We start from the raw sequence: 25,113 nt of genomic DNA on the forward strand, positions 1-25,113 counted from the left end.
CCCCCGTGTTTTTGTTTTGGATCTGAATTCATCTTCATGTTTTGGTTTAGGTTGTGGTTTTGTAAAAATACCCTCATGTGTTTTGGTTTTGGATCTGTTTTTTTTTTAATTACAAAATAAAAAACAACTAAAATGATGTAATTTTGACCTCTTTACATGCAATCCAAAACCCTGTTCAGTTTTAAAAGCAAGTTCCAAGCCACGGGAAGAACTCAATCGGGACTCGGTTCGACTTAGTACCCCAAAGTGATTCTGAACTCAGACTCGGTTTGACTCAGAATGCCTACATTCGGTTGTTGTCGGTTCTCTGGAAACCTAATCCGACCTTCTGTTATTTTAAGAAAAGCATACAATATGTTACTGCCAGGGAAATATTAATGCACAAGGGAGCCTGTGTGCAAGACCCAAATATTATCTTGTGCCGGACCCTCCTCCTCCCTTGCACCATCTCCCCAGTGATATTTGTGAAGATGGCACAAGCGCACAACAGAGCAAAGGCTCTGGCATAGTTCCATTGTTCTTGCTTTCACTGTGCAGCACTATCTTCCTGAAGATGTCATTTAGAAGATGGGACTGCAGAGGGGGGACCTGGTGTGTGGTGCTGGGACTCCATGAATATAGGCTCCCATGTGCACTCCACACCCTGCACCTATTATAAATATGCCAGTGGTGACTACTGTATCTTTATGCTCCTATATGAAGATCAGTCAGTGCTCCCCTACCTGAACTACCCTTTGTGCTTTGAATGAGGATAGTTCCAATATACTTAACCACTTAAATGACATGGTTGTATGGGATGCGAATGGTCCTTCAGCTGACAATGTGCGACCACACCACCCTGCTGTGTTTTTGAAGAGGAAATCCATTCTACACATGTGCAGAACAGATCTCCTCTGACTCCCCAGACTCTCCTGCGGACCCGGCAATTTCTGACCAGTTTTGTTGGGAAAAAATCATTAGTTAAGTGGCTAAGTAAAGGCACATGTAATTATTTCATAGCTTTACATGTTGTTACACTTACAATGCAACATACTTAAAACATATTGTAAATACTTACTTGGCTTGGTGTACAGTGTGCATTTTGTAAAGTACGATTCTATTCTGAGCATATCAAACAGTTCTCTGATTGTTAAAATACATGTGGAAGGTTATCTTTAACTTTTGTTCAATTGCATAGAACTGTTTCACTGCAATTGGCCGGATTCTGCAAAAAGCGTTAATTTATTGGCATATTTGGACCAAATCATGAAAACAGTGGACGGTCTTTCAAATTTGGCCAATTCAAAATGCTTGCAGATATAGAAATATTCATACTGTATATATTTATACAAAGTCTGTGTGTACATACTGTATATGTTTAGCTGTAGTTTTATAAAATTAAAAATAACCTGTAAATGATAGCTGAGAAATTATCATAAAAATTACAAAATTGCAATCATGAAATTATAAACTTTATCGTTTTTCTAAAACTATTTTCTCCATACTTAATATTATATATTTTTATCTAGCAGGGTACAGTTCATTGTTTACAGATATATTATGATATTGTGGAAAAGATGTGGCGTAGATATGAAGAGAGAATTGTGGCACTCAAATATGTTATGCTTGGAACAAACAAATCAAAGTTGGAACATAGTTAAAACATTGGTTTACATAAATTTTAAAAGAGCAAAGGAATTTTACAAGGTTTGAAGGGCAGAAATTATAAAATGTTATGTTGTACAATATAGGAAAACAGTGTTAACTGATGTATAGTTCAAATATAACATTAGAAAATAGTATTATTTTTAAAACAGTTGTAGGTGCTTTCAGCAACCATCCAGATTATATAATAGTAAAACAAAAGAAAAGATTTTTACAATTTACTTTAAAAAAAAAGGTCTGCTTTAGGATTAAAATATTAAAGGTTAACTCTATTGATAAGTAGAATGAAAATGACTAAACAGATTGATTAGCTACATATTTGTTTGAGCTTAATATATTTATATATTACTGTAGTTTGTGCTGTGTATACTAGGTGGATATGAAGTTGTAACTATTGACCACAAGAGGGCAGGCTTGTCATCCAATAATTTATTTCAGCTATAGCTGTGGATCTGCTCATATAAGCTCCACACTCTCCTCCCCCTGGCTCAGTGAATCACCCTCCCATCTTTCCTCTCACACAAAGAAGAGCTCCTGCTCCGATGAGAACCTTGTGGATGTTTTATTTCTATGGATGGATTGATTTTTTGGGGGGATGGAAGACTGAATACATAACCTACATGCATTTTGCATAGTACAGGATCTCTATGACAGCAAATATCAAGAAAATAGTTTAAGATATGGACATCAGAGGCTCCTTTCAGTGTTGGAAATGGCAAGTAGTATTTTCCTTTCTCCTTTATAGCTGGGGCTGGGTCTCTGGGCAGCTTCATTATTCTGTTGCTGAGGAATCTGAGCCAGGGACATTGGTAGGAAATGTAGCTCAGGATCTGGGTATAAAACGTGCAGATATCTCTCAGCGCAGGTTACATTTAACATCTGACAATGATCACAAATATTTTGCTGTAAATAAGGCAAATGGAGGTTTGATTGTGAATAGCAGGATTGATAGAGAGACCCTGTGTGGTTCTAGTCTGAGCTGTTTGCTGCATTTGGAGGCAGCTGCTGAAAATCCTTTGGATCTTTTCAGTCTAGAAATAGAGATTCTGGATATAAATGATAATTCTCCTGCATTCTCAGCAAGTCATCATGTCATTGAAATAACAGAAGTGTTTACAAGTCCTGGTGCTCGGTTTGCCTTAGAAATTGCAGAGGATTTAGATGTTGGTGATAATGGTGTCAGTCAGTATACATTAAATACAAATTCATATTTTTCTTTATCTGTAAAGACTCATAAGGACGGAACTCTCATTCCTCAGCTGATATTAGAGAAGACGTTAGACAGGGAGGAAAAACAAGAGCATAATCTCATTCTCACAGCTACTGATGGTGGGGAGCCGGCCAGATCAGGGTCCTGTCACATAACAATACATGTATTAGATATTAATGATAATACACCAGTCTTTAATCAATCTATTTATAAAATCAGGGTAAAGGAAAATCTCCCTTTAAAAACTGTTCTGTTAACATTAAATGCAACAGATTTGGATGATGGTGCAAATGGGGAAATTCAGTATTATTTTGATGGCAACACATATAAATCTGCCAGAAAATTATTTGCTTTGAATGAAGACAGTGGGGAGATTTATAGTAATGGGATTGTGGATTTTGAAGAATTAAATTTTTATGAATTACCTATTAAGGCAGTAGACAAAGGAATTCCCAAGCTGGAAGGTGACTGCTTAGTGCAGGTGGAAATAGAAGATGTAAATGACAATTCCCCAGAAATTACATTTACTACAGTAACAAATGACATTCCAGAAAATGCTCCACTAGGAACTGTTGTCGGATTTGTTAATGTGAGAGACAAGGATTCTGGAAAGAATGGAGAAATACAGCTGGATATGTCACCTAATCTGCCTTTTAAAATCAGACCAAATAAAAATCGTTACTCATTGATCACAGATGGGAATCTGGATAGAGAGAAAATCCCCCAATACACTATTGAGCTGACGGCCTCTGATTTAGGGTCTCCCCCTCTGTACAGTAAGACAACTGTTATTCTCAGTGTCTCAGATATTAATGATAATGCACCAACATTTACACAGTCTACTTATAATGCTTTTATTAAGGAGAACAGTGACCCAGGTACTTTACTATGTACAGTATCTGCTACAGATCTAGATGAGGGTGATAACTCTAATCTGGTTTACTCTGTAGCTGAGAGTCAGATAGACAGTTCCTCTGTATCTTCTTATGTTTACATTAATACTAATAATGGTAATATATATGCTCAGCGTTCCTTTGACTATGAGCACATCCAGGTTTTACAAATCACCATAAAGGTAGAAGATTCTGGATCCCCAAAGTTATTTTCCACTGTCCCTGTCTTTATATTCATTTTGGATACAAATGACAACTCCCCCACCTTGCTGTATCCAGAACACTCTGACGATCTCATTGTTCAAGAGAGGATTCCAAAATCTACATCTGCTGGTTATTTGGTGACAAAACTATCTGCAGTGGATCTGGACTCTGGTCACAATGCCTGGTTAGTCTTTAGTCTCAGTGATGCTGCCAATTCCTTGTTGTTTCATGTGTCTAAGCATACAGGAGAGGTCAGAACTGTACGAGGATTTCAGGACACAGAAAATACAGAGCAACAACTTCTCATCTCTATCAGTGACCATGGGAATCCTCCTTTATCAGCGACAGTCACTGTACTTATTACTATAGAAGATGAGGTTGTAGTAGAAACACCCAAATCTGGTCATTTTATCACTAATTCCAAACCCCCATCAGATATGACTTTGTATTTAATTATTTCCCTGGTGGCTATCAGCTTAGTGTCACTTGTTACATTCATTATATTATTGGTGAGATGTCTGAAGAAAGAAAGTTATGATTACAGCAGCAGCTGCTGCTTTCTTAGTGGTTCCCAATCCAAACCCTACACAGATCAGTATCAGCCGGCTCTTTACCTGAACACAGACGGAACCTTAAAGTACATGGAGGTCAGGATGGTTCCCCCAGGGACCCAAGGACAATGTTACCAGACTAACTTTCCCCCAGCCCCCGAACAGCAGGATTTCAGTTATATGAAGTCTCTGGATTTTTCTCAGATAAAGGATGTGACTAAAGGCACCGATAATCCCTCGGATATGAGTTGTGCGAATGACCCAGACAAGGTGAGGGACAAAATAGTTGCCCTATTTTTGATATGGTTTAAAAGCATTGCTGACAATTATATAGTAAATCAGTTATAATCATATTTATTTCCTTGTATATAATTAATATTAACTCCTTTTTGTATCTGCTCTATTTATGTTATGTGCACCAATATATTCTACATTTGACCCATACTGCTCTCCATACAAAATGTGTTTTTGTAAATACATATACACACATACACACACTGAAGATGGCATTGCATCCTTCAAGTGAACTCTTAATGGATTAGAGATGTGCAGGTTGGTTTTGCTGAAAATGAAACACACCCAAACTTTGGCGTTTTGAGTAGAACTAATACCCGATTGGATCTTCTGTGATCTCAGAACTCGGATTTAAAAATAAGATCTCGGGTTTTGGATTGCATGCCAATAGGTCCAAATGATTGATGTTTGCAGTTTTTATCAATTTGAAAGAAGCCAAAACAGAAAAGAACCAAAACACTTGAGGGTGGTTTTGCGAACACCAATACCATAACATCTGAGGGTGATTTTGCTAAAACCAAAATCAAAATACAAGGGTACGCATACATCTCATGCAATTCCACATGTGTAACAGGTCCTTAAGGAATCATAAGCCTGTGTTCTAAAATGCGCATATTTATATATCTCTCCCCACGTTCTCTAACTCTGGTAGATAATATAGTTATGCTGTCTAAAGGCTGCATGTTTATATAACTTTTTTACTTTGATCTGCAAGTTACATTTTAAATAGCATATGGTGCAGACTAGCAATTTATACAATGAGAGAGGGCTGCTGTGGAATGATTTATACAAGCAATCAGGAAAAGTGACTTTATTATCCTCAAAATCAACTCTGTCTACTTTGTTTTTATATACTTACAGAATTAATTAAGTGTATGGTACAAGAAAGGTTGTGAATCATTACTATTATTATTCCCTCTGCCTGCAATGTATCCTGATTACTGCTGGCCACAGTGATTGACCAGCCAGTGACACCCCCTCCTGGCAGCTATCACTTTGAAACCGCAGTCGTGGCTTATTGTAGTTGCAGCTGCTGTAGTGTCCTGATTACTGTGGCCAGCAGCAAGGGGCAAAAGGCCAAAGGCTACTATAGGGCCTGGAGACCCTTTTTCTCATGTTTGGTATCTCGTTTTATGACAGTTCTAACAGTGACTTTAGTTATACAAAGACTCCCAATCCTATGTTACTTTCTTTCTATGTTTCTGGGGTTGGCCAACCCCAGTTTCATTGTTTATTTTACTATAAAAATGTATTTATACATTATTAAATAAATATTATTATTAATATTAACTACAAATTAGTACAATCACTGTTAGAAAGATAGATAAATTCAATTGTTCATCTTAAAAATGTACATTTTTCATAGTCATTAACCTGTTGTTTATTCATATTTAATTGACAGCCCAATCTCATTTGATTGGGAGTATATTTAAATCTATAGTCACTGCCTCACTGGTTATGGTATGTGCTATAATATCTGGTATGTGGTACGATCTGGTGACAATGGGACTTCTGCTAACATTTCAAACCATCCGCAGGCAGCAATCATTCGCTCTCTCTGTTCCATTGTCATACAACTTACAAGAACAGCCAATGGGAAGTGCAGCTTACAGGTCTCGCGTGTCTGCTTATGCTTACTGCAAATTGTGATAGCAAAATGTGTTTGCAAGAAGAAAATGTACACAGAACAAACATGATAACGTCATTTTTGGTAAACAGAAATGACAACCGTTGTCGATTTCAAATAAAGCTATTGTCACTTCCTCCCCATTTTCAATTCATTCATCCTCATTCACTTTTTTGTAAAAGTTAATGGGGGGTATATACAGTCTTTGCCCACCCAACAGAAATCATGGGGGGCAAATGCTCCCTCTGTCCCCCTCAGTTCCTACACCCTTGCCAGCACTGATTAGGCAGCCCAGTGGCATCGGTACTCCCTCTTACTGGCTTCAGTGCAACTGAGTCTGCAGTAGAAACAGCAGTTCTGGCTCTGTCCCCCATGTGTCTCCAACTCTGCTGGCCACAGCGATCGGGCACTCTCAAGGGTATGTGTGTATGTGTGTGTATATATATGTGTGTGTGTGTGTATATATATATATATATATATATATGTGTGTATGTGTGTGTATATATATATATATATATATATGTGTGTGTGTGTGTGTGTATATATATATATATATATATATATGTGTGTGTTTGTGTGTGCGTGTACCTGCCCCCCGCTTTGTCCTGCACGTTCCATCCCCACTAACATAGTAAACTTTTTTTTATAATTATAAGATAATTTTTTTCAAAAAACCTGCTTACCAGTGGCATATCTAGGAGGGTCAAGTAGGGCACATGCCCTGGGTGCTGTGGCAGGACTAACAGAAATGGGCACCATCAACCACCACTGCTGGACAGGTGATTATTTATGTGCTGCTCTCTCCTAGCCTCCCACTGCTCTGTCTCTGGCATGCCTCACACACCAGCAGCAAGTGTTCCCATCATTGGTTTCCCTCTGCCTCTTCTGCGCTTACCAGTCTCCTCTATTGTTTTGCTAGTGAATGTTAGGCTTCTTATATATCCCTTATATCATAAACATTTTAAATTAGAGAGATTCTATATTTTTTCTAATCTATCTCTTCTAAAAGCATTTTCAGACTGAACCTTGTATTTAGTAGCTATCGGCTTAGTTTCACTTGTGACATTTTTAATTTTGCTTGTGAAATGTTTAAAAAAGAAATATGAATACAGTACAGCAGCTGCTGATCCATAAACAAATCACAATCAAAGCCCTCTGGAGACCAGTATCAGCCAACTCTGTTCTAGAACACGCATGGTACATTAATGTACATGGAGGTCAGTATGGTTCCATCGAACCCACCGGGTCAAAGTTACCCTGCTTGTTTCCTCTGACAATGGACAATCAGGATGTTATTTTCACTACGCCTCAAGATTATCCACATTTGGGCAATTCAGTAAGGAACATAGATTATATCGCTGCCAGTTCTTCAGGTTTATTGGCAGAGCCCAACCAAGTGAGGCAGCGGGATCATTGCTGTACAACTTATATGCTTTATTTTAATATTTTATATACTGTAATATAGCATTATTCTAGGGGCCTGATGCAGAGTAAGTACTACATACATTTGTTAGCATAAGTTGTGTGATTTTTTTTCCCTCTCTGAAAATCCAAAACTCCAGGCAAATACATATGCACCCTTTCAGATTTAAGCATACATGCCTACTCTCCTGGGATGTCCAGGAGTCTCCTGAATATCGGGTTGTGCTCCAGGTCCCCCGAAAAAGTAGGCCAATCTCCTAGCCTCCATCACCCCCTGCAACCCCCCTGCATCACCCCACCCCCACCCCGTAGCGAGGCTGGCTGGTGACATGATTCACACTGAATTGTGTCAACATGGCCCCACCCCCCACTTCACAATGCCATTAAGCTCGACATTGTGAAGAGGGGGCGGGGGGGACACAATGATGCAACCACACAATCACCCAATACGTCATCATCACCCAGCCACGCCCCCCGCTGTATTCAGACATTCAGCCCCCTCCCGTAATGAGGAGGGAGGTGAATGTCAGCAAGTATGGATTTAAGTGATTCTGCCACTTAGTCCTTCCTCCACCTGTGTAGGCAAAAAGGGGGGACCCTAACATAGACCAAGCATAGTAAGGATGTGTTTGCACAAAGGCTAATGCATGGAGACTAGAAATAGCAGAAGATAGGTAAAAAGCACTAGTAAACCACTTATGATAGTGTGTGTGGTCTGCTCATGCTGACAGGTGCTTTCTTTGTAATTCAGGCATGTACTGTACTATACTCATTTTTTTACTGAGTTTTTTTCTGCTCATAAGATCAAGAGTTGATTTTGCTGTATTACTAGGAGTTTTACGTTTTATTGATGCCTAATAGCATACTGTATGTGTATTTTTCAAGCAGGAGAGCTGGTTAGAAACATGGAAGAAAGTGTATATCACATACTGCATGCCGGGTGTAATCCTGGCACATACACGACTGAGGCAGATCTATACATATCTCAGAACATGTAGTGCTTAGCATACAGGCAGAGAAATACTAGTTTTGCATTCATATATTTTGAAGCACACATTATGCAGATTTTGCATCTGAATGTGCAGCAGCTCCTAAACACTGCGCTGTATTTCTGTTTGGCAAACAATATAAATTGAATCCATGCACTGCAATAGTTATATTACATTATATACAGTAAGGGGTTCTCTGCCTAAAACAATGAAGTTGCAATACATAATGAAATAGTGCTACTCCCACCTATATGCTGAATGGAGGGATACAGCTGTCTCCCCATATGCCTATCCTCAGAGCCGTGACTAGACTTTTTGGTGCCCTGTGCCAGAGAGAGCATTGGTGCCCCCCCCCTCCATTTTTTAAATAGGGACATAAGATAGTGCACCTGAAAAAGGTCCATGGCCTCATGGGGAAGGGCCAGGTAAGAGGTAGGGGAGGCCAATAGATGCTGGGGATAAAACAAGAGAAAGCTACAAGTAAAAATGATAATAAACAATAAAATTGACAGGCCCAAACAGCGCCCCCTGCCCTGCCGTGCCCTGTGCCATGGCACAGGTTACACTACCCTAATTACGGCCCTGCCTATCCTATTTGCGCTATGTGGCATGAGATGCATGGCACAGCTTAGATGCTCTGCCACAGGTAGCGATTCCTGGACTTTTGTACTCATTTCTGAATTTAGTATCATATTCCCATAGTAGCTACATTCAATACTATTTAGGATTAGTAATTTTGTCAGAATTAGTAGAAATTCAAAAAGTAAGCACCACAATGTTTTAAAAGAATATGGAAGCTGAAACTCTGGTTTCTTGAAATGAACTGTTAAAATTTGAGGTATTGAATTATTAGTGAAGGTGCTGCTTGTACAGAAAATATAGCTATACAGAAATTATACAGATAAAATACATAGGATCCTATACCTAGGAATGGGTTCTTATATCTGGAAAGCTGCAAAATTTTTTAAAAAATTACTGCTACTTAGTGATTTTATCATATACTGTACACAGACATGATCAGTGAGGATAGATACTCACTACATACACAACCAAGTACCCCTGCACAGAAAAACTCACTGCAGAAAGTCACTGTGCACACTAACTGACTGACGAGCCAAGCCACAAACCAGAGCTAAGGCAGCCTCTGTGGGTAAGCATACTGACGCGTGCTGGATAATTACTTTGAGCACATTGGAATGTCACGTCAGTTACTTTTACATTACATGCTCTCCAGGAGTGATAATTGTGCAATTGACTGTGCTATAATAATTAGTATTCTCAGTCTGATATTGTGATCTATCGGACTTTGCCCGGCATTACATGTGGCATTTACACAGAGTCCTCCAGGAAATACTCATTTTTGTCTTAAGCCAAGTTTATAATAAGTCATCTAATTAGATACATTTTGCACATCAATTGACATAATAAGTTCTCCATTTGGCACATCATATGGATCATCGATTAAGGACAAAATAACAAGTCATAAGGGCAATACATTTTTTTTTACTCTCCTACCAAATGCAGTGGTGAGGATTGTATTCAACCTGATTATGAATCGGTAACACTTCACTTGATAGTTGGTACAGATCGTAGCTATATTAAAGCACATCATAATTGCTAGTGGCCATGTTTAATAAAAAATTTTAATTAGTTATGATAGTGTATGCAATGAATATGATATTTTTATTATATAGTGGTCTGTATTCCAAGAGGTTTTCTTTTTCCATAAAATTTGTCATTAATGTTAGTTTTATTTTTAATGAAGCATTGCAGAGCAATATAAATGTTTTCTTATTTTAGTTACATTAGTCAGTAAAATTTCAAATGCAAAATACTATAAAATCTCTATAGTGATCTATATATAGTATCTATATACCTTTCTCCATTTTACATGTAAAAAAATATTAGGATAGTGCACTAAAAAACATGTTTTTTAAGCAGTATATTTTATGTACACAAAACAGAATACTGTTTTTGCACTACTTTGCTTTCACTGCCTCTATGGATACAATTTTTCATGTTCTGTTTGTTAGGAGCTCAGAAAATACTTTTGGTTACTTATATCAAACTCTATTTACAAACATCATTTGTTTAACACCTTTATGCAATGTAATTGACAAAAACATAGCTGTAAGTAGCAATATTGGCCAGAAGAGGGCAGACTTGTCTTCCCATAATTTTCTCAGCTATGCTACAAGATCTGCTCATGTCAGCTCCACACTCTCCTCCCCCTGGCTCAGTGAATCACCCTCCCATTTTTTTTCTCTCTCACACACAAAGAAGAGCTGCTCCGATGAGATGTGGATATTTTCAACAAAAGCTGGAGGATTTGTCCCCTAATTTTCATATATATGGATTTAAAAACGACATATACGTGCATGGGATTATAAAGAACTGCATTTTATACAGGATTTAAGATATGGACATCAGAGGCTCCTTTCAGTGTTGGAAACGGCAAGTAGTGTTTTCCTTTCTCCTTTGTAGCTGGGGCTGGGTCTCTGGGCAGCTTCATTATTCTGTTGCTGAGGAATCAGATCCAGGGGCTGTTTTGGGGAATGTAGCTCAGGATTTAGGGTTTAGACTGGCAAATATTAATAAAAGGAGACTGAATTTAGGATCTGAAGGGAGCAGCAGATTTTTTGCTATTGACCAGAAATTTGGAACACTGGCTGTTAATGAGAGGATTGATAGGGAGAGTCTGTGCAGATCCAGTCTATCATGCTTACTGCATCTAGAGATTATAGCTGAAAACCCATTGGAGCTGTTTAGTGTGGAAATTGAAATATTGGACATAAATGACAACTCACCCTCTTTTCCAGCTACTGATCAATTAATTAGAATTACAGAAATATTTGCAAATCCCGGCGTTCGATTCTCTTTAGAAATAGCACAAGATCCAGATGTTGGTGTTAATGCTATAACACAGTACAGGATAGACCCTAATCCTTTCTTTTCTTTGTCTGTAAGTAATCGAAAAGATGGAATACTGATTCCAGAACTAGTACTGGAGAAAAATCTTGACAGGGAAGAAATAAGGCAACATAAACTGTTACTTACTGCAATAGACGGAGGAGAGAAACCACGGACAGGCTCTACTCACATCATTGTCACAGTGCTAGATTTCAATGACAATGCACCAGTGTTTAATCAGCCGATTTATAAGATCATTGTATTAGAAAACCTCCCGTTAGAAACAATTATTATAGCACTGAATGCTACAGATCTAGATGAAGGGTCCAATGGGGAAATCACTTATGCATTTGATCACCATACTATGGAGGCAGCAAAACAAATATTTCAGTTAAATCAACAAACGGGTGAAATACTTTTAAAAGGAAATCTGGATTTTGAAGAAGCAAATTTTTATGAACTGTCTGTGAGAGCGACAGACAAGGGTGTCCCCGAGCTGGAAAGTCGCTGTCGCATCCAGATTGAAATAGAAGATGTGAATGATAACACCCCAGACATTTTTTTTACATCTAAAACTAATGATGTACCAGAAAATGCACCAATAGGAACAGTTGTTGGGTTTATCACAGTCAGGGATAAGGATTCTGGTAAAAATGGAGAAATTAATCTGGATGTATCACCGGATTTACCCTTTAGATGCCAGCCCATGTCCAATCGTTACTCACTGGTCACTAGTGGACATCTGGACAGGGAGCAGGTAGCACAATATACTATTATACTGACTGCGTCTGATCTGGGGTCTCCATCACTAAGCAGCCAGACTACAGTCACCATTAATATTTCCGATGTTAATGATAATCCTCCAGCATTCCTACAGACTGCTTACACTGCCTCCATAGCAGAAAACAATGAGCCCGGCAGACTGCTATGTACAGTATCTGCTGTAGATCCAGATGAGGGAACTAATGCAAACCTGATCTATTCCATAGCTGAGAGCCACATAGACGCTTCTCCTGTCTCCTCATTTGTCTACATTAACTCCGACACTGGGAATATTTATGCCCAACGTTCATTTGATTATGAGCAATTCCAAGTTCTACAGATCACAGCAAGAGTGGAAGATTCTGGGTCTCCAAAGTTATTTTCCAATGTTTCTGTCTTCATATTTGTTCTGGATACAAATGACAATTCTCCCACTATATTATACCCAGAGAGCTCAGGGGAAATCATTGCTCAAGAGAACATTCCCAAATCTGCCTCTGCCGGTTATCTGGTCAGTAAAGTATCTGCGGTGGATCTAGATTCTGGGCACAATGCCTGGCTGGTCTATAGCCTTGCTCAGCCTGCCAGCCCGGCTTTGTTTCACATCTCTGAGTACACAGGAGAAGTCAGAACTCTGCGGGGTTTACATGAGGCAGATACCACAGAGCATCGGCTTGTGATATCAGTCAGTGACCACGGGGAACCTTCTCTGTCAGCTACAGTCACTGTGCTGGTGACTATCATGGATCATGTTGTACAAGAAAGCCCCAAATCTCATGACTTCCATATAAACTCTACATCAACATCAGATATGACCTTATATCTTATTATTTCTCTTGTTGCCATTAGTTTTGTGTTTGTGACTACATTTACCATATTGCTTGTCAGGTGCCTTAGGAAGAATTATTATAGTGGTTGTGGGTTTTGTTTTTCAAGTAAATCATACTCTGAATCCTATATGGATCAGTATAAGCCAACACTTTATTTGAACACGGATGGGACTTTAAAATACATGGAAGTGAGGATGGCCCCACCAGAAGCACCAGGACCGTGTTATCCGGCTTGTTTTCCACCGGCAACAGGGGTTGCAGATTTCACACTCACAGCACCATCTCAGTATACTGACATAGGGAAGCAGTCCACCCCGACCACTGACTTGTGCTATGTACATGAGGAAAACCAGGTGAGATCATGTCTGCCCTTTGTTATTTTCTCATTCTTATAAGTGACTTGTAGAATACTAAAAGCTATTTTTGATGGAGAGGTATGAATGTAGATATCATAGATAATTATCTCAGGTATATGTAAATACTGTATTTTGTTTTTGAACTTAGTATGCAATAGGTAACAGCAGGGGCATTTTAAGAGAGGAGGGGACCCGTGTGGGTCCCATCTTCTCTGGCAGTGAAGTGGATTCTGGCTTATTGCCAGAATCTACTGCGCATGTGCGGGTTTCCGGGAAAATGGCAGCCGCACCTTATTCCCGGTGACATCTCTACTGCGTATGCACAAGTGGTCGCTGCCATTTCCCCTGTGATTTTTACTGATCTGCAGTAGTAGACCGGCGCTGCAGAGCAGCACTCTGGAAACTGCGGAGAGGCAAGTATAACTAGATATGGATACAGGGTGTGTGGTGTGAGCCCCCCTGGACCCAAGGGCCCGTTTGCACTGCAGACCCTGTACCCATTATAGATATGCCATTGGATCACAGAAAAATGCTTAGAGACATGCGGTCACCCTGTACTGTAGCATATACTGTGTATGCACTGTTTTTTCTTGTGTTATACTCATGATTATATTGTCTTATTAACTTAACTGCACCACTGATATGTTCTCCCTTTACACAAATTTGAAACAATGGTGATATATGTTGATGATCTAATAATGGTTTCTTGCTGATATATTATTTTATTGTTTTGTAGTTACTATTTGTTTATTATTTTGTAAAATATGTTTTATGGTTATATTACTATGCTTCTTTGTATAGTTCTAGCATTTTACTTTGATTGCAATAGTTGTATTGCAAACACACATACATACATAAACACAGAGGGGTGATTCTGAGTTGGACGCAGCGGCGATAGTGGACGCATAGGAGAGATGTTTTTCGTCTGCACATGCATCTGAATCGCACTGTGCCTGCCTCCTGATTTTGTACATACAGGGTCACAGCATAGATTTGCACACATAGTAGCGGAAATGTCAGGGGTGTTCCTGGACAGTGACTGGGAAGTAATTGGAGGAGTGGCTAAAGAGATGCACAGAGATGTAGCATCTTATGGGAGTTTCACAGGCGTGTTGCATACAAAGCCACTGAACCACTCACATATAGGCCACACTTGGCTATAGAAACTGCACCTGTCATAGGGTTGGTGCATGTTTCTATTGTGCAACTGCTGGTGCATCCCACCAAGTGGTATTCCTATGTCTGTGGATGCTGACAATGAGCACCTCAGTCCTTGCAGTGACGTCACTTACCTGACTTGCACCCGGTGCGGTGGTCGGTCCGGGATCCACCTTATCATGCGCCTGAGTTGCGTGAGCGAAAAGGGACATGCCTTTGTCACGCAAAGTCACGCCCACTCATGTTTGACACTCTTGGGGGTGTGACTGCATGCCACGCCCCCTGTCCTCAGCAATCAATAAGCAGGGCAGAGGCTAGGGGCTGCCCAGTAGCTGCTGTGCTGCTCCACTGAGTAATCCCAGCTCAGCGCAGCAGAAACTGCTGGACAGACAAAAGCCTCTCCCCTGCCTGTCACTGCAGTGTGGCTGCTCGGTGACACCATCCGAGGGAGTGACAACATAATAGCAGAGCCACTCTGCTATTTTGGGGTCTCCCCCTCGGATGGTATCACCTGGTGCAGCCCGCACCCCGCATGATGCCAGTGAGTCCTTGCACATTTGGATGCACATATCTCCCCCCAGGGAAGGACTTTGTAGCAGCAGTAACATAAAGACACAGACACAGAATTTTAATTTGACCCTGGGGCCTCCATCTGGAGCTTTGGTTAAGAGTTAAACACACACCAATGCTAACCACTGTGTCACAATGTCACCCACTTTGAGAATGTTCTTTCTGTCAAAGGCTGTGACTACATTATTTTAGAGCTGTTTGTGTGCAATGGCTTTATTCAGTCACTGGGTACCTGTCTTAGTTCAGCTGATACTCAGTACAGTTTGTGTCCATTAAAATAGGTTCATGTCTTATTCTATCTGTTTAGCTAATCTGACAGTGATAACATACTGTACAGGAGTTTCTGGAGAAACCCTCTCCTGAGGCTCTGTATATCTATATACTGTAGATGCATTGTAGAAACAGATTTATATAATTTGTCTATGGAGACATAGGGCCTGAATCAGATCCACAAGCTAATCCCATTGTAGCTGTGATTTCTCATGGAACGCAATTGCAAAAATATGCCAATGGCCCACTCACCGTCCAGGGCTAAGGGACGCCCACTGAAAGCATCTCACATCTGCTGCTCACGCACAAAACCAGAGACATGGAAAACATTAAACGCAGATCAGGCGGCCATCAGCCTTCTGAGTGAGTCTAAGCTGTCACAGACACAGCGGGTCTCCCAACACACAGAGCGCTCGCCTGCTGCAAGCAAGGGTACAGTGAGTAATTTATACACACCCAGAAAACAGTGTTTACATGGTCTGACACGCCTGCATTTCTCTAACCACCCCCAAACGCTGACCACCTGTCACTCACTTTGTCAGTGAATGCTCTGTGCATTTGTAATCACAAAACAATCTCTGCATGTGGGCAGTATGTCTTAAGGCGCGTATCCATAAGTGGATGATTGAACAATCTGACATCGTTCATTCATTAATCGCGCAGTGACTATGCCGGCAACAACCAGCAATGCGCGCTCCCACTGGTCGTTGTCGGCATCTGTCATTGCCTGAACGTACTGCTCAACCTGCTGATATCGACAGGTTGTGCATGTTAGGGGATGAGGGAGGGTGCCTGTACTGAACAACATATCGTTCAGTGTGGGCATTGCACAGTATAATGAACGATTGTACGATAACAATGTCAAAATCGTACAGTCGTTCATTACTCATGTAGTGGATACGCACCATTACACGCATGCGCAATAGCTAACAATCACTCAGACTGCGTAAATTTCGGCATCGCCTGCAGATCTGAACTTCATTAACTTTATTGCAACTGTATTACAATGCTGATTAAAACAAACCGAAGAACTTATCGGCCCCCACCCTCGCTGAGTAGGCTGTAACACCTGCTAACATTCTCATGGCTCTTTCTGTCGTTATAAATGTACAGTGAGTGGTATCCCAGAGAGTCTTGGCTGAGAGAGCGAATACTTTCGGCCAGTATATACTGTAGGTACATCTTAGTGAATTTAAGTTATACTGTTTTTACAATTCTTAATTTTGTTAAAAAACCCAGCTGCTGCCCGACGCCACCCCCCAGCTTTGTCCTGCCCCCAAATGGCTGTAACCTGCCAATCAGGCTGTGGCATCCAGGCATTGCAAGCAAACTTGCAGAAGGAGATCTGAACAGAACAGATCCTGTGCATGCGGAGATCTTCAAACATCACGGTTGTACGTAAACCATCGGGTTTGCATACAACTCTGAATCAGGCTCTTCATTCAAGAGAATGTTGTTGGTTTGAAAACTACACTATTTTTATAGAGTGGCAGTTAAGGGAAGTACCCAAATAAAGTTTTTACTGTTTGAACTGTTTTTAGAATTGTTTACTGATTTTTTTTAATACAAATTGTTACAGTTGGCTGATTTGTATAACTTTGACATTCAGCTTCATCTTCTCCTAATTAAGTTACAACTTTTGGTCATTGGTTCATACAATTGAAATGATTGAACATCTCTTTTCATCTTCACCATTTCTTATTCTGACGGCTTGTTGACTTCTCTAATAGGCACCATGATGTCTCCTCAGGACCATACCCTCTCCCCCTGTGTCTGCTCAGCAAAGCAGGACCCCCACCCAGCGGCTGCAAAGATTAGCAGCCGCTGGGAAAAAATTAATTAACCTTCCCACTCAACCCCTTAGTTTACCTGGTGCCTAAAACCGGTGTTAAATTGAAAGTCACAATGGTCGTGAAATTTCCAATGTTCTGATGATAGTTCCGATGTTTGAAAAAACTATTATTATTTTTGCAAATCTAATAAAAAAAAGAAAAACTTTTTTTTTTTATGGAATAATTTTGGATAAATTGAAATAGATGTTCCTCACCTAATTCACTCATAAAAAATGACAATTTTGGAGCTGTTTTTATAAAACAAAATCGTCAGTTAAGTGGTTAAAGGGTTTTTTTTTATTTTAAAGGGTTCCTGCACTAAATTTTCTCACCTGATAATAATAGTAAGTTGGGTATGATCACTCTATTAGTATAAAAGCACGCACATATAATCAGGATCTCTGCCAATTGCCTTCGGTGCTGTCCAGGTCTCTTAATAGGTGAGATCTGCCCTCAGAAATGTGGAACTAGACTTGTCCAGGTACAGATAGAGCCAAGCAGGGCCAAAGGTAATCAGTTCAGTAACCTGCTATACAGTACTATGGGGCCCATTTATCAATGAGTGTAACATACGCAATGCGTTTAAAAACTCATTGAGATGCTCCAAAACTAGTAGCGTACTGTAGTATTCTTTGAATGTTGCATCTTATTTGCTTTGCGGATGCAGCAAAACACCACTCATAGTATACTAGAGACGCTGGGCTGCTACTTTAACCACACAGGAATTAGTTTTAAACATGTACAATATGCTTGGTACAACCTTGTAGCCCGGTACCTGGCGCTTCGACAGGGGCTATTGACGTGCTTTAACAGTGCATGAAAATACATCTGTATCTTTATTTTATTTTGAAAATAAACAGTTATATTTATGCATACAACAATGTGTTAGCAAATGGCTGAATCGGGTTTTGTTGCTTTGTAGTTTTTGTTATCTTATAAAAATAATATGGAATTTTTTTTATTTAATATACGTTATTTGTCATCAGAAGATTTTAAGTATATTAGGATTAGGCTGCAGTTATCATTTTTGACCAGAAGAGGGCAGACTGGTCATCCAGTAAAGGTTTTAGTAATGCTAGTAAATCTGCTCATGCCATTTCTGCACTCTCCTCCCCCTGGCTCAGTGAATCATCCTCCCATCTTTCCTCTGTCACACACACAAAGAAGAGCTGCTGCTCCGATGAGAACCCTGTGGATGTTTTCAATGCAAGAACAAGGATGTTTTTTAGGCATCAAATCATTTAAATTCTACATTCATGTTTCCTGGGATTATATAAGGACTTGAATTTCAATAGAAGGATTTAAGATATGGACTGCAAAAGCTGTACACAAATTTGGAAATGGCAAGTAGCATTTTCCTTTCTCCTTTGTAGCTGGGGCTGGGTCTCTGGGCAGCTTCGATATTCTATTGCTGAAGAATCAAATCCAGGGTCTGTTGTGGGGAATATAGCTCAGGATTTGGGGTTAAACCTGGCAGATATCAATAAACGGAGACTGAATTTAGGATCAGAAGGGAGCAGCAGATATTTTACTATTGACCAGAAAAATGGAGCTCTGACTGTACATGAGAGGATTGATAGAGAGAGTCTGTGTGCGTCCAGCCTGAGCTGTTTGCTGCATCTAGAGGTTGTGGCTGAGAACCCTCTGGAGCTGCACAGTCTGGAAATTGAGATTTTGGATATTAATGATAATGATCCTATTTTCTCTGTTGCTGATCAGGTTATAAAAATTACAGAACAGTTTACAAGCCCTGGTGTTACATTCCCTTTGGAAACTGCTAAAGATTTAGATGTGGGGAAAAATGCTGTTAGACAGTACAGATTAAATCCAAACCCATACTTTTCTTTATCAGAAAAAAATCGCAAAGATGGAACATTGATTGCAGAATTGGTGCTAGAAAAGATATTAGATAGAGAAGAAAAAGCAGAGCACAGGCTTATTCTTACTGCTGTTGATGGAGGAGAGCAGCCCAGATCAGGGTCCACACAGATTACAATCATTGTGCTAGATATTAATGACAATGCACCAGTGTTTGATCATCCAAGTCATACGGTAGGTATATTAGAAAATTCAGCTATAAAAGCAGTTGTTATAAGACTAAATGCTACAGATCTGGATGAGGGTGCAAACGGGGAAGTCTTATATTCCTTTGATCACCATACTTTGGATTCTGCAAAGAAAATATTTGACTTAAATACACATACTGGAGAAATATTTATTAAAGGAACAGTGGATTATGAAGTATCAAAGTCTTATGAATTATTTATCAAAGCAGCTGATAAGGGGTCACCTAAGCTAGAGGGGCGCTGTGTTGTGCAGGTGGAGGTACAAGATGTGAATGATAACATCCCAGAAATTGTTTTTACATCTAAAAATAATCAACTTCTTGAAAATGCACCAATAGGAACAGTTGTTGGGTTTATCACAGTCAGGGATAAGGATTCTGGTAAAAATGGAGAAATTAATCTGGATGTATCACCGGATTTACCCTTTAGATGCCAGCCCATGTCCAATCGTTACTCACTGGTCACTAGTGGACATCTGGACAGGGAGCAGGTCGCACAATATACTATTATACTGACTGCATCTGATCTGGGGTCTCCATCACTAAGCAGCCAGACTACAGTCACCATTAATATTTCCGATGTTAATGATAATCCTCCAGCATTCCTACAGACTGCTTACACTGCCTCCATAGCAGAAAACAATGAGCCCGGCAGACTGCTATGTACAGTATCTGCTGTAGATCCAGATGAGGGAGCTAATGCAAACCTGATCTATTCCATAGCTGAGAGCCACATAGATGCTTCTCCTGTCTCCTCATTTGTCTACATTAACTCCGACACTGGGAATATTTATACCCAACGTTCCTTTGATTATGAGCAATTCCAAGTTCTACAGATCACAGCAAGAGTGGAAGATTCTGGGTCTCCAAAGTTATTTTCCAATGTTTCTGTCTTCATATTTGTTCTGGATACAAATGACAATTCTCCCACTATATTATACCCAGAGAGCTCAGGGGAAATCATTGCTCAAGAGAACATTCCCAAATCTGCCTCTGCCGGTTATCTGGTCAGTAAAGTATCTGCGGTGGATCTAGATTCTGGGCACAATGCCTGGCTGGTCTATAGCCTCGCTCAGCATGCCAGCCCAGCTTTGTTTCACATCTCTGAGTACACAGGAGAAGTCAGAACTCTGCGGGGTTTACATGAGACAGATACCACAGAGCATCAGCTTGTGATATCAGTCAGTGACCACGGTGAACCTTCTCTGTCAGCTACAGTCACTATGCTGGTGACTATCATGGATCATGTTGTGGAACAAAACCCCAAATCTCATGATTTTCTTACAAACTCTAAATCAGCACCAGACATGACCTTATATCTTATTATTTCTCTTGTTGCCATTAGTGTAGTTTTCCTTGTTACATTTACTATATTACTTGTGAGGTGCCTTAGGAAGAATTATTATAGTGGCTGTGGGTTTTGCTTTTCCAACCAATCACTCTCTCAGTCCTATATGGATCAGTATAAGCCAACACTATACTTGAACACGGACGGGACGTTAAAATACATGGAAGTGAGGATGGCCCCACCAGAAGCACCAGGACCATGTTATCCGGCTTGTTTTCCCCCAACACCAAATATACCAGATTTTACACTGACTAAATCCCAAAATGTTCCTCAGTTAACTGAAATGGTCCGAGATACAAACCCCAGTTCTGACCAAGCCTGGCCTAACGAACCCAGTCAGGTGAGATATAATTGAAAGTTAAAAATAATTTAGTGTATTTATGCTTTATATTTTTATGACTTGTAGTTGGTATTTGTTTACTGTTTTTTTTGTTTTGTATTTGCCCCATGTAATCTTCTTATATGAGATGTATTATTTTATAGTCTAAAATAATTATTTACATCTGTTGTTTTGTGGATCTTAACCGCTCACTGTATCTTTGAACTTATCTGATAAAACACAGTTTTAGCCTTTTAATGTCTCAAACATGACTTCTTAGCTGTTATTGATTTTAGTTGTATATAGTTTGCAAAATAGACCTTTTCTTTTCCATCAATTAAAAGGTGTAAGGATATGTGGATGGGCTTCTCTGTCAAGGTTATCATATGTAGTTCTCATCAGTGTTATTTATAGAAATCAACTTGTCAAAATAAATGTATTTGAGTTATTTATTACGTTTTTCTCCCATAGCTGTATCCGCAGATATAACTAATTGCTCTTGACCCAAAATAAAGCTATGGTTCCCTAATGCCACCTCCCCAACCCAATCACTTAAACTCTGCCTATCGGGGCCCACATGAGAAGGCTTAATCCCAGAGGCTTAGGGGTCTCTGTACTAAGAGATAAAGTGGATGTAGATAAGGTACCAACCAATCCTGTCATTTTTCAAGCACAGCTTGTAAAGTGACAGGTAGGAGCTGATTGGTCGGTACTTTATCTCCTTCCACTTTATCTCTCTCCAAGGCTTAGTACATAGTCTCCTTAGTGTATTTATTGCAACCTGAATCAGTCAGATGAAAATGGGAAAAAAGTGCTTAGTACTGTATAATAATAATATGAATAATATAGTGAATGTAAGCTTGTAATCACTGAATAGTGTGGTTGTGATCTGATATATAATAGTCTAGAGATTTTAAGAAGGTGGATCCGTAATTTGTGGTAATCATGCCTAAGGGACATGTGCTGATACAGCTGTGTTAAATGTTTTGTATAATATTAGTAATTTATATTAAAATACAGGCAACCAATAAGACTAACAGAATTAAGCTACTGTAGAGGAACATTCCTCAGGAAACTTCAGGGGTGAAAGTCATACTTGTCTATACTCCTGGAAATCGTGGGAGGCTCCCGATTTTTCGGGTAGCCCCCACCCCCGCAAGAGTAGGCATTTCTCCCGAATTCTGCTCACTTCCTAGTAAAGTGGGTAGAATTAGGAGAAACTTACCTGGAATCCGTGGTCCGTCGTTAGTGGATGGGGCTTAATGACGCAATTCTATCATAATGACGTAATTTGGTCCCAACCATGTTAAAATATGTGCAATTTGAGGGATTTCACCGTGAGGGGCGGGGCCTAATGGCGCTAGTGGTCCGGCCGCCCGCCACCGTCACTGCCCGACTGCTGCCTCTCCCCAGGCTTTTCCAGGGGAGGACAGATCAAAAGTCGGTACGTATGGTGAAAGTCTGTTTAGTAGGAGACCAGTAATGCAGAATATTATGTATTATAGGTTTTGCAGTGTGTAAGATGTGCATATGCTGGAAATGTTTCTACTTATGTACGGTACCTTATTATGTATCCCTTGTTTTGTTGAATAACTAATAATGTAGTACAGTAGTACCACTACAGTTATTGTTGATATCTACCAGTCTTTTTAATTCAATTAAACTGTTAAACTTGAGCAAGAAAATAAGAATTTGACACTAAGGGGTAAATTTACTAAGAATCTAGATGGTCCCGATTTATTTTAATCTTGCTGGAACTCGCCAAATTTCGGGTGATTTAATCCCTTTTTTTTACCAAATTTACCAACAGGCGATTTGAGGCTAAACAAGTTTGCTGATGGTAAAGCAGAACGAGCTATCTCTCCAGAGTATCTCGTTTTGCAGGAGATTACTCACCTGAGATTGCAGTATTTTCTCTCTGCAAATCTCTCCCGAGCTAACAGCCTGCACATATCAGTGAGATATGTGTTGGCTGCTTGTGTGTTAAGACTTGCAAAAAAGGGTTAAATGTTATTAAAAAAAATTACGTGAGGTCCCCCCCCAGCCAAAAGACTAACCAGCCCTGGACTTGCCAGCCTGTCCTGGTTCTTAATTTACAGGGAAAAAAATGTGTAGGGTTCCACTGTAAATTTAAGAACCAGCACCAGGCAGCAGGGACAGAGCTGGTTTTAAATATACGTAGAAGAAAAATGACGTGAGGTTCCACGCATATTTAAAACCAGCCCTGGACCCTTTCTAGCAGGGGCTGATGCCACAGCCAGGGGTGCCCTTTCACTGGACCCCCCAGCTGCAGCATGAGTCCTGACCGCTAGTCAGCCCAGGCCAGAGATCCTTGGGGAGTTGAGTACTCCTCCAATAAAGGGGTACCCCTCTCCAGGGCACCCCTGGCCTAGGCTGATAGCCCGGGGCTATCCCTGCCACCCTTGGGCGGTGGATGGCGGGTGGATAGTGTAGGTGTAGTGTAAAATTAGAATTAACAACATTGTCTTTACAGTGGAACTACAGGTCCCAGCAAGCCTCCCCCGCATGCTGGTACTTGGAGAACCACAAGTACCATCATGCGGGGCAGTAAGGGCCCACTGGTACCTGTAGTTCACCTGTAAAGAAATGGTTAATAAAACACACAACACACCGTGAAAATAAAGCTTTATTGCATCCATACATACACACACATACTTAATCAGCTGCCAGATGTTCAGGTATAAAATATCCATTCGAAATACCTGAAAAAAAGCCAATACTAACCCGTTTGTCCCTCGATGTTCTCAGAAGTAATCTTTTTAGGTGGCCGGACACTCTGTAATAACATGTATCCGCATGGTGTTACAGTATCGCGAATGACTTCAGTGTCTGGGTCGCCAGCCAATCAGCGGCGGCTTAACATTAGCGGCCGCTCATTGGCTGGGACCCACGTGGAGGAGCCGCTCATTGGCTAAGTCCACGTGGGTCCCAGCCAATGAGTGGCCGCTAATGGAAGTCACCGCTGACTGGCTGGCGGCCGGGACACTGAAGTCATTCGCGATGCTGTAACACCATGCGGATTACTATGTTTCTGACCATCTTGCAGCTCAGGGGGTTGAGAGTTTGAAAAGTGATTTTGACAGAGAGTTTGCTCCTATCTCATCCGAGCTTGTCATCCTGTTTCTTGGTAAATTTGAGAGCTGTATGTTTTAGGTGAAAAGTACTTCCGATTTGGCCCCATGGTGATTTGATTCGAGTTTGCTATCTCACCCGAGTTTTATGAGTGAGAAGGGAGAAATCTCTCTCTAACTCACCCGACTTTACCTTTAGTAAATTTGCAAGAAGGAAAAAAATTAATAAATCACCCGAGATGGTCTTCTCGACCCATCTCGATTCTTAGTAAATTTACCCCTAAATGTTAACAATGTTCTTTTTTGGGGGATAATCCATTAGTAAAGTATTATATGTGTTTGCATCTCAATTGGTAATAACTTGTTCAGGGGTAGGCAATGTACGTCACTCCAGCTGCTGTGGAACTGCAAATCCCAGCATGCCCTGACAGTTTTTGCATGCCCTAACAGCATACCTGTGGCAGGACATACTGGGATTTTTAGTTCTACAGCAGCTGGAGTGCCACATGCTGCCTACCCCTGAACTAGTACAGGAACATTTGCTTTGTATAAAGACCATCGTCGTGTAATCTAATGTTATCTCTTTACATGTTCTTATGCTGAAATTCACTTTTGTAATTTATACATATACCTTTAATTAAAGGAAGTACTAGACCTGGCTTTGTCAGAGGCTAGAAACACCTATTTCTCTATCGTGTCTACCAATCTACGGAATCTTTAACAGATCCAGTACAGAATTTCTATAATTACTAACTTATTATTGCTCT

The 25,113-nt window shown here is 40.2% G+C and overlaps 1 protein-coding gene across 19 annotated transcripts in view; it reads left to right on the forward strand.

Moving 5' to 3' along the window:
* Positions 1-25,113, forward strand: part of LOC148506021 (protocadherin gamma-B5-like) — a 519,059-nt gene that overhangs the window by 370,647 nt on the left and 123,299 nt on the right. For 2 of the 19 annotated variants that reach the window (XM_088447397.1, XM_088447414.1), the window contains exon 1: positions 2,165-4,772. The exons of 13 other annotated variants lie outside the window; for them this stretch is intronic. In XM_088447397.1, the coding sequence (XP_088303523.1) occupies positions 2,325-4,772 (2,448 nt within the window). In that variant the 5' untranslated portion in view covers positions 2,165-2,324. Of the gene's footprint in view, positions 1-2,164; positions 4,773-11,133; positions 13,690-18,696; positions 21,276-25,113 lie in introns of those variants that run through there. 4 more of the 19 variants (XM_088447424.1, XM_088447427.1, XM_088447412.1 and 1 more) reach the window with 2 other exon arrangements.

Source organism: Taudactylus pleione, unplaced genomic scaffold (assembly GCF_031769625.1).
Source record: "Taudactylus pleione unplaced genomic scaffold, aTauple2 ptg000431l, whole genome shotgun sequence".
Lineage (NCBI taxonomy): Eukaryota > Metazoa > Chordata > Amphibia > Anura > Myobatrachidae > Taudactylus > Taudactylus pleione.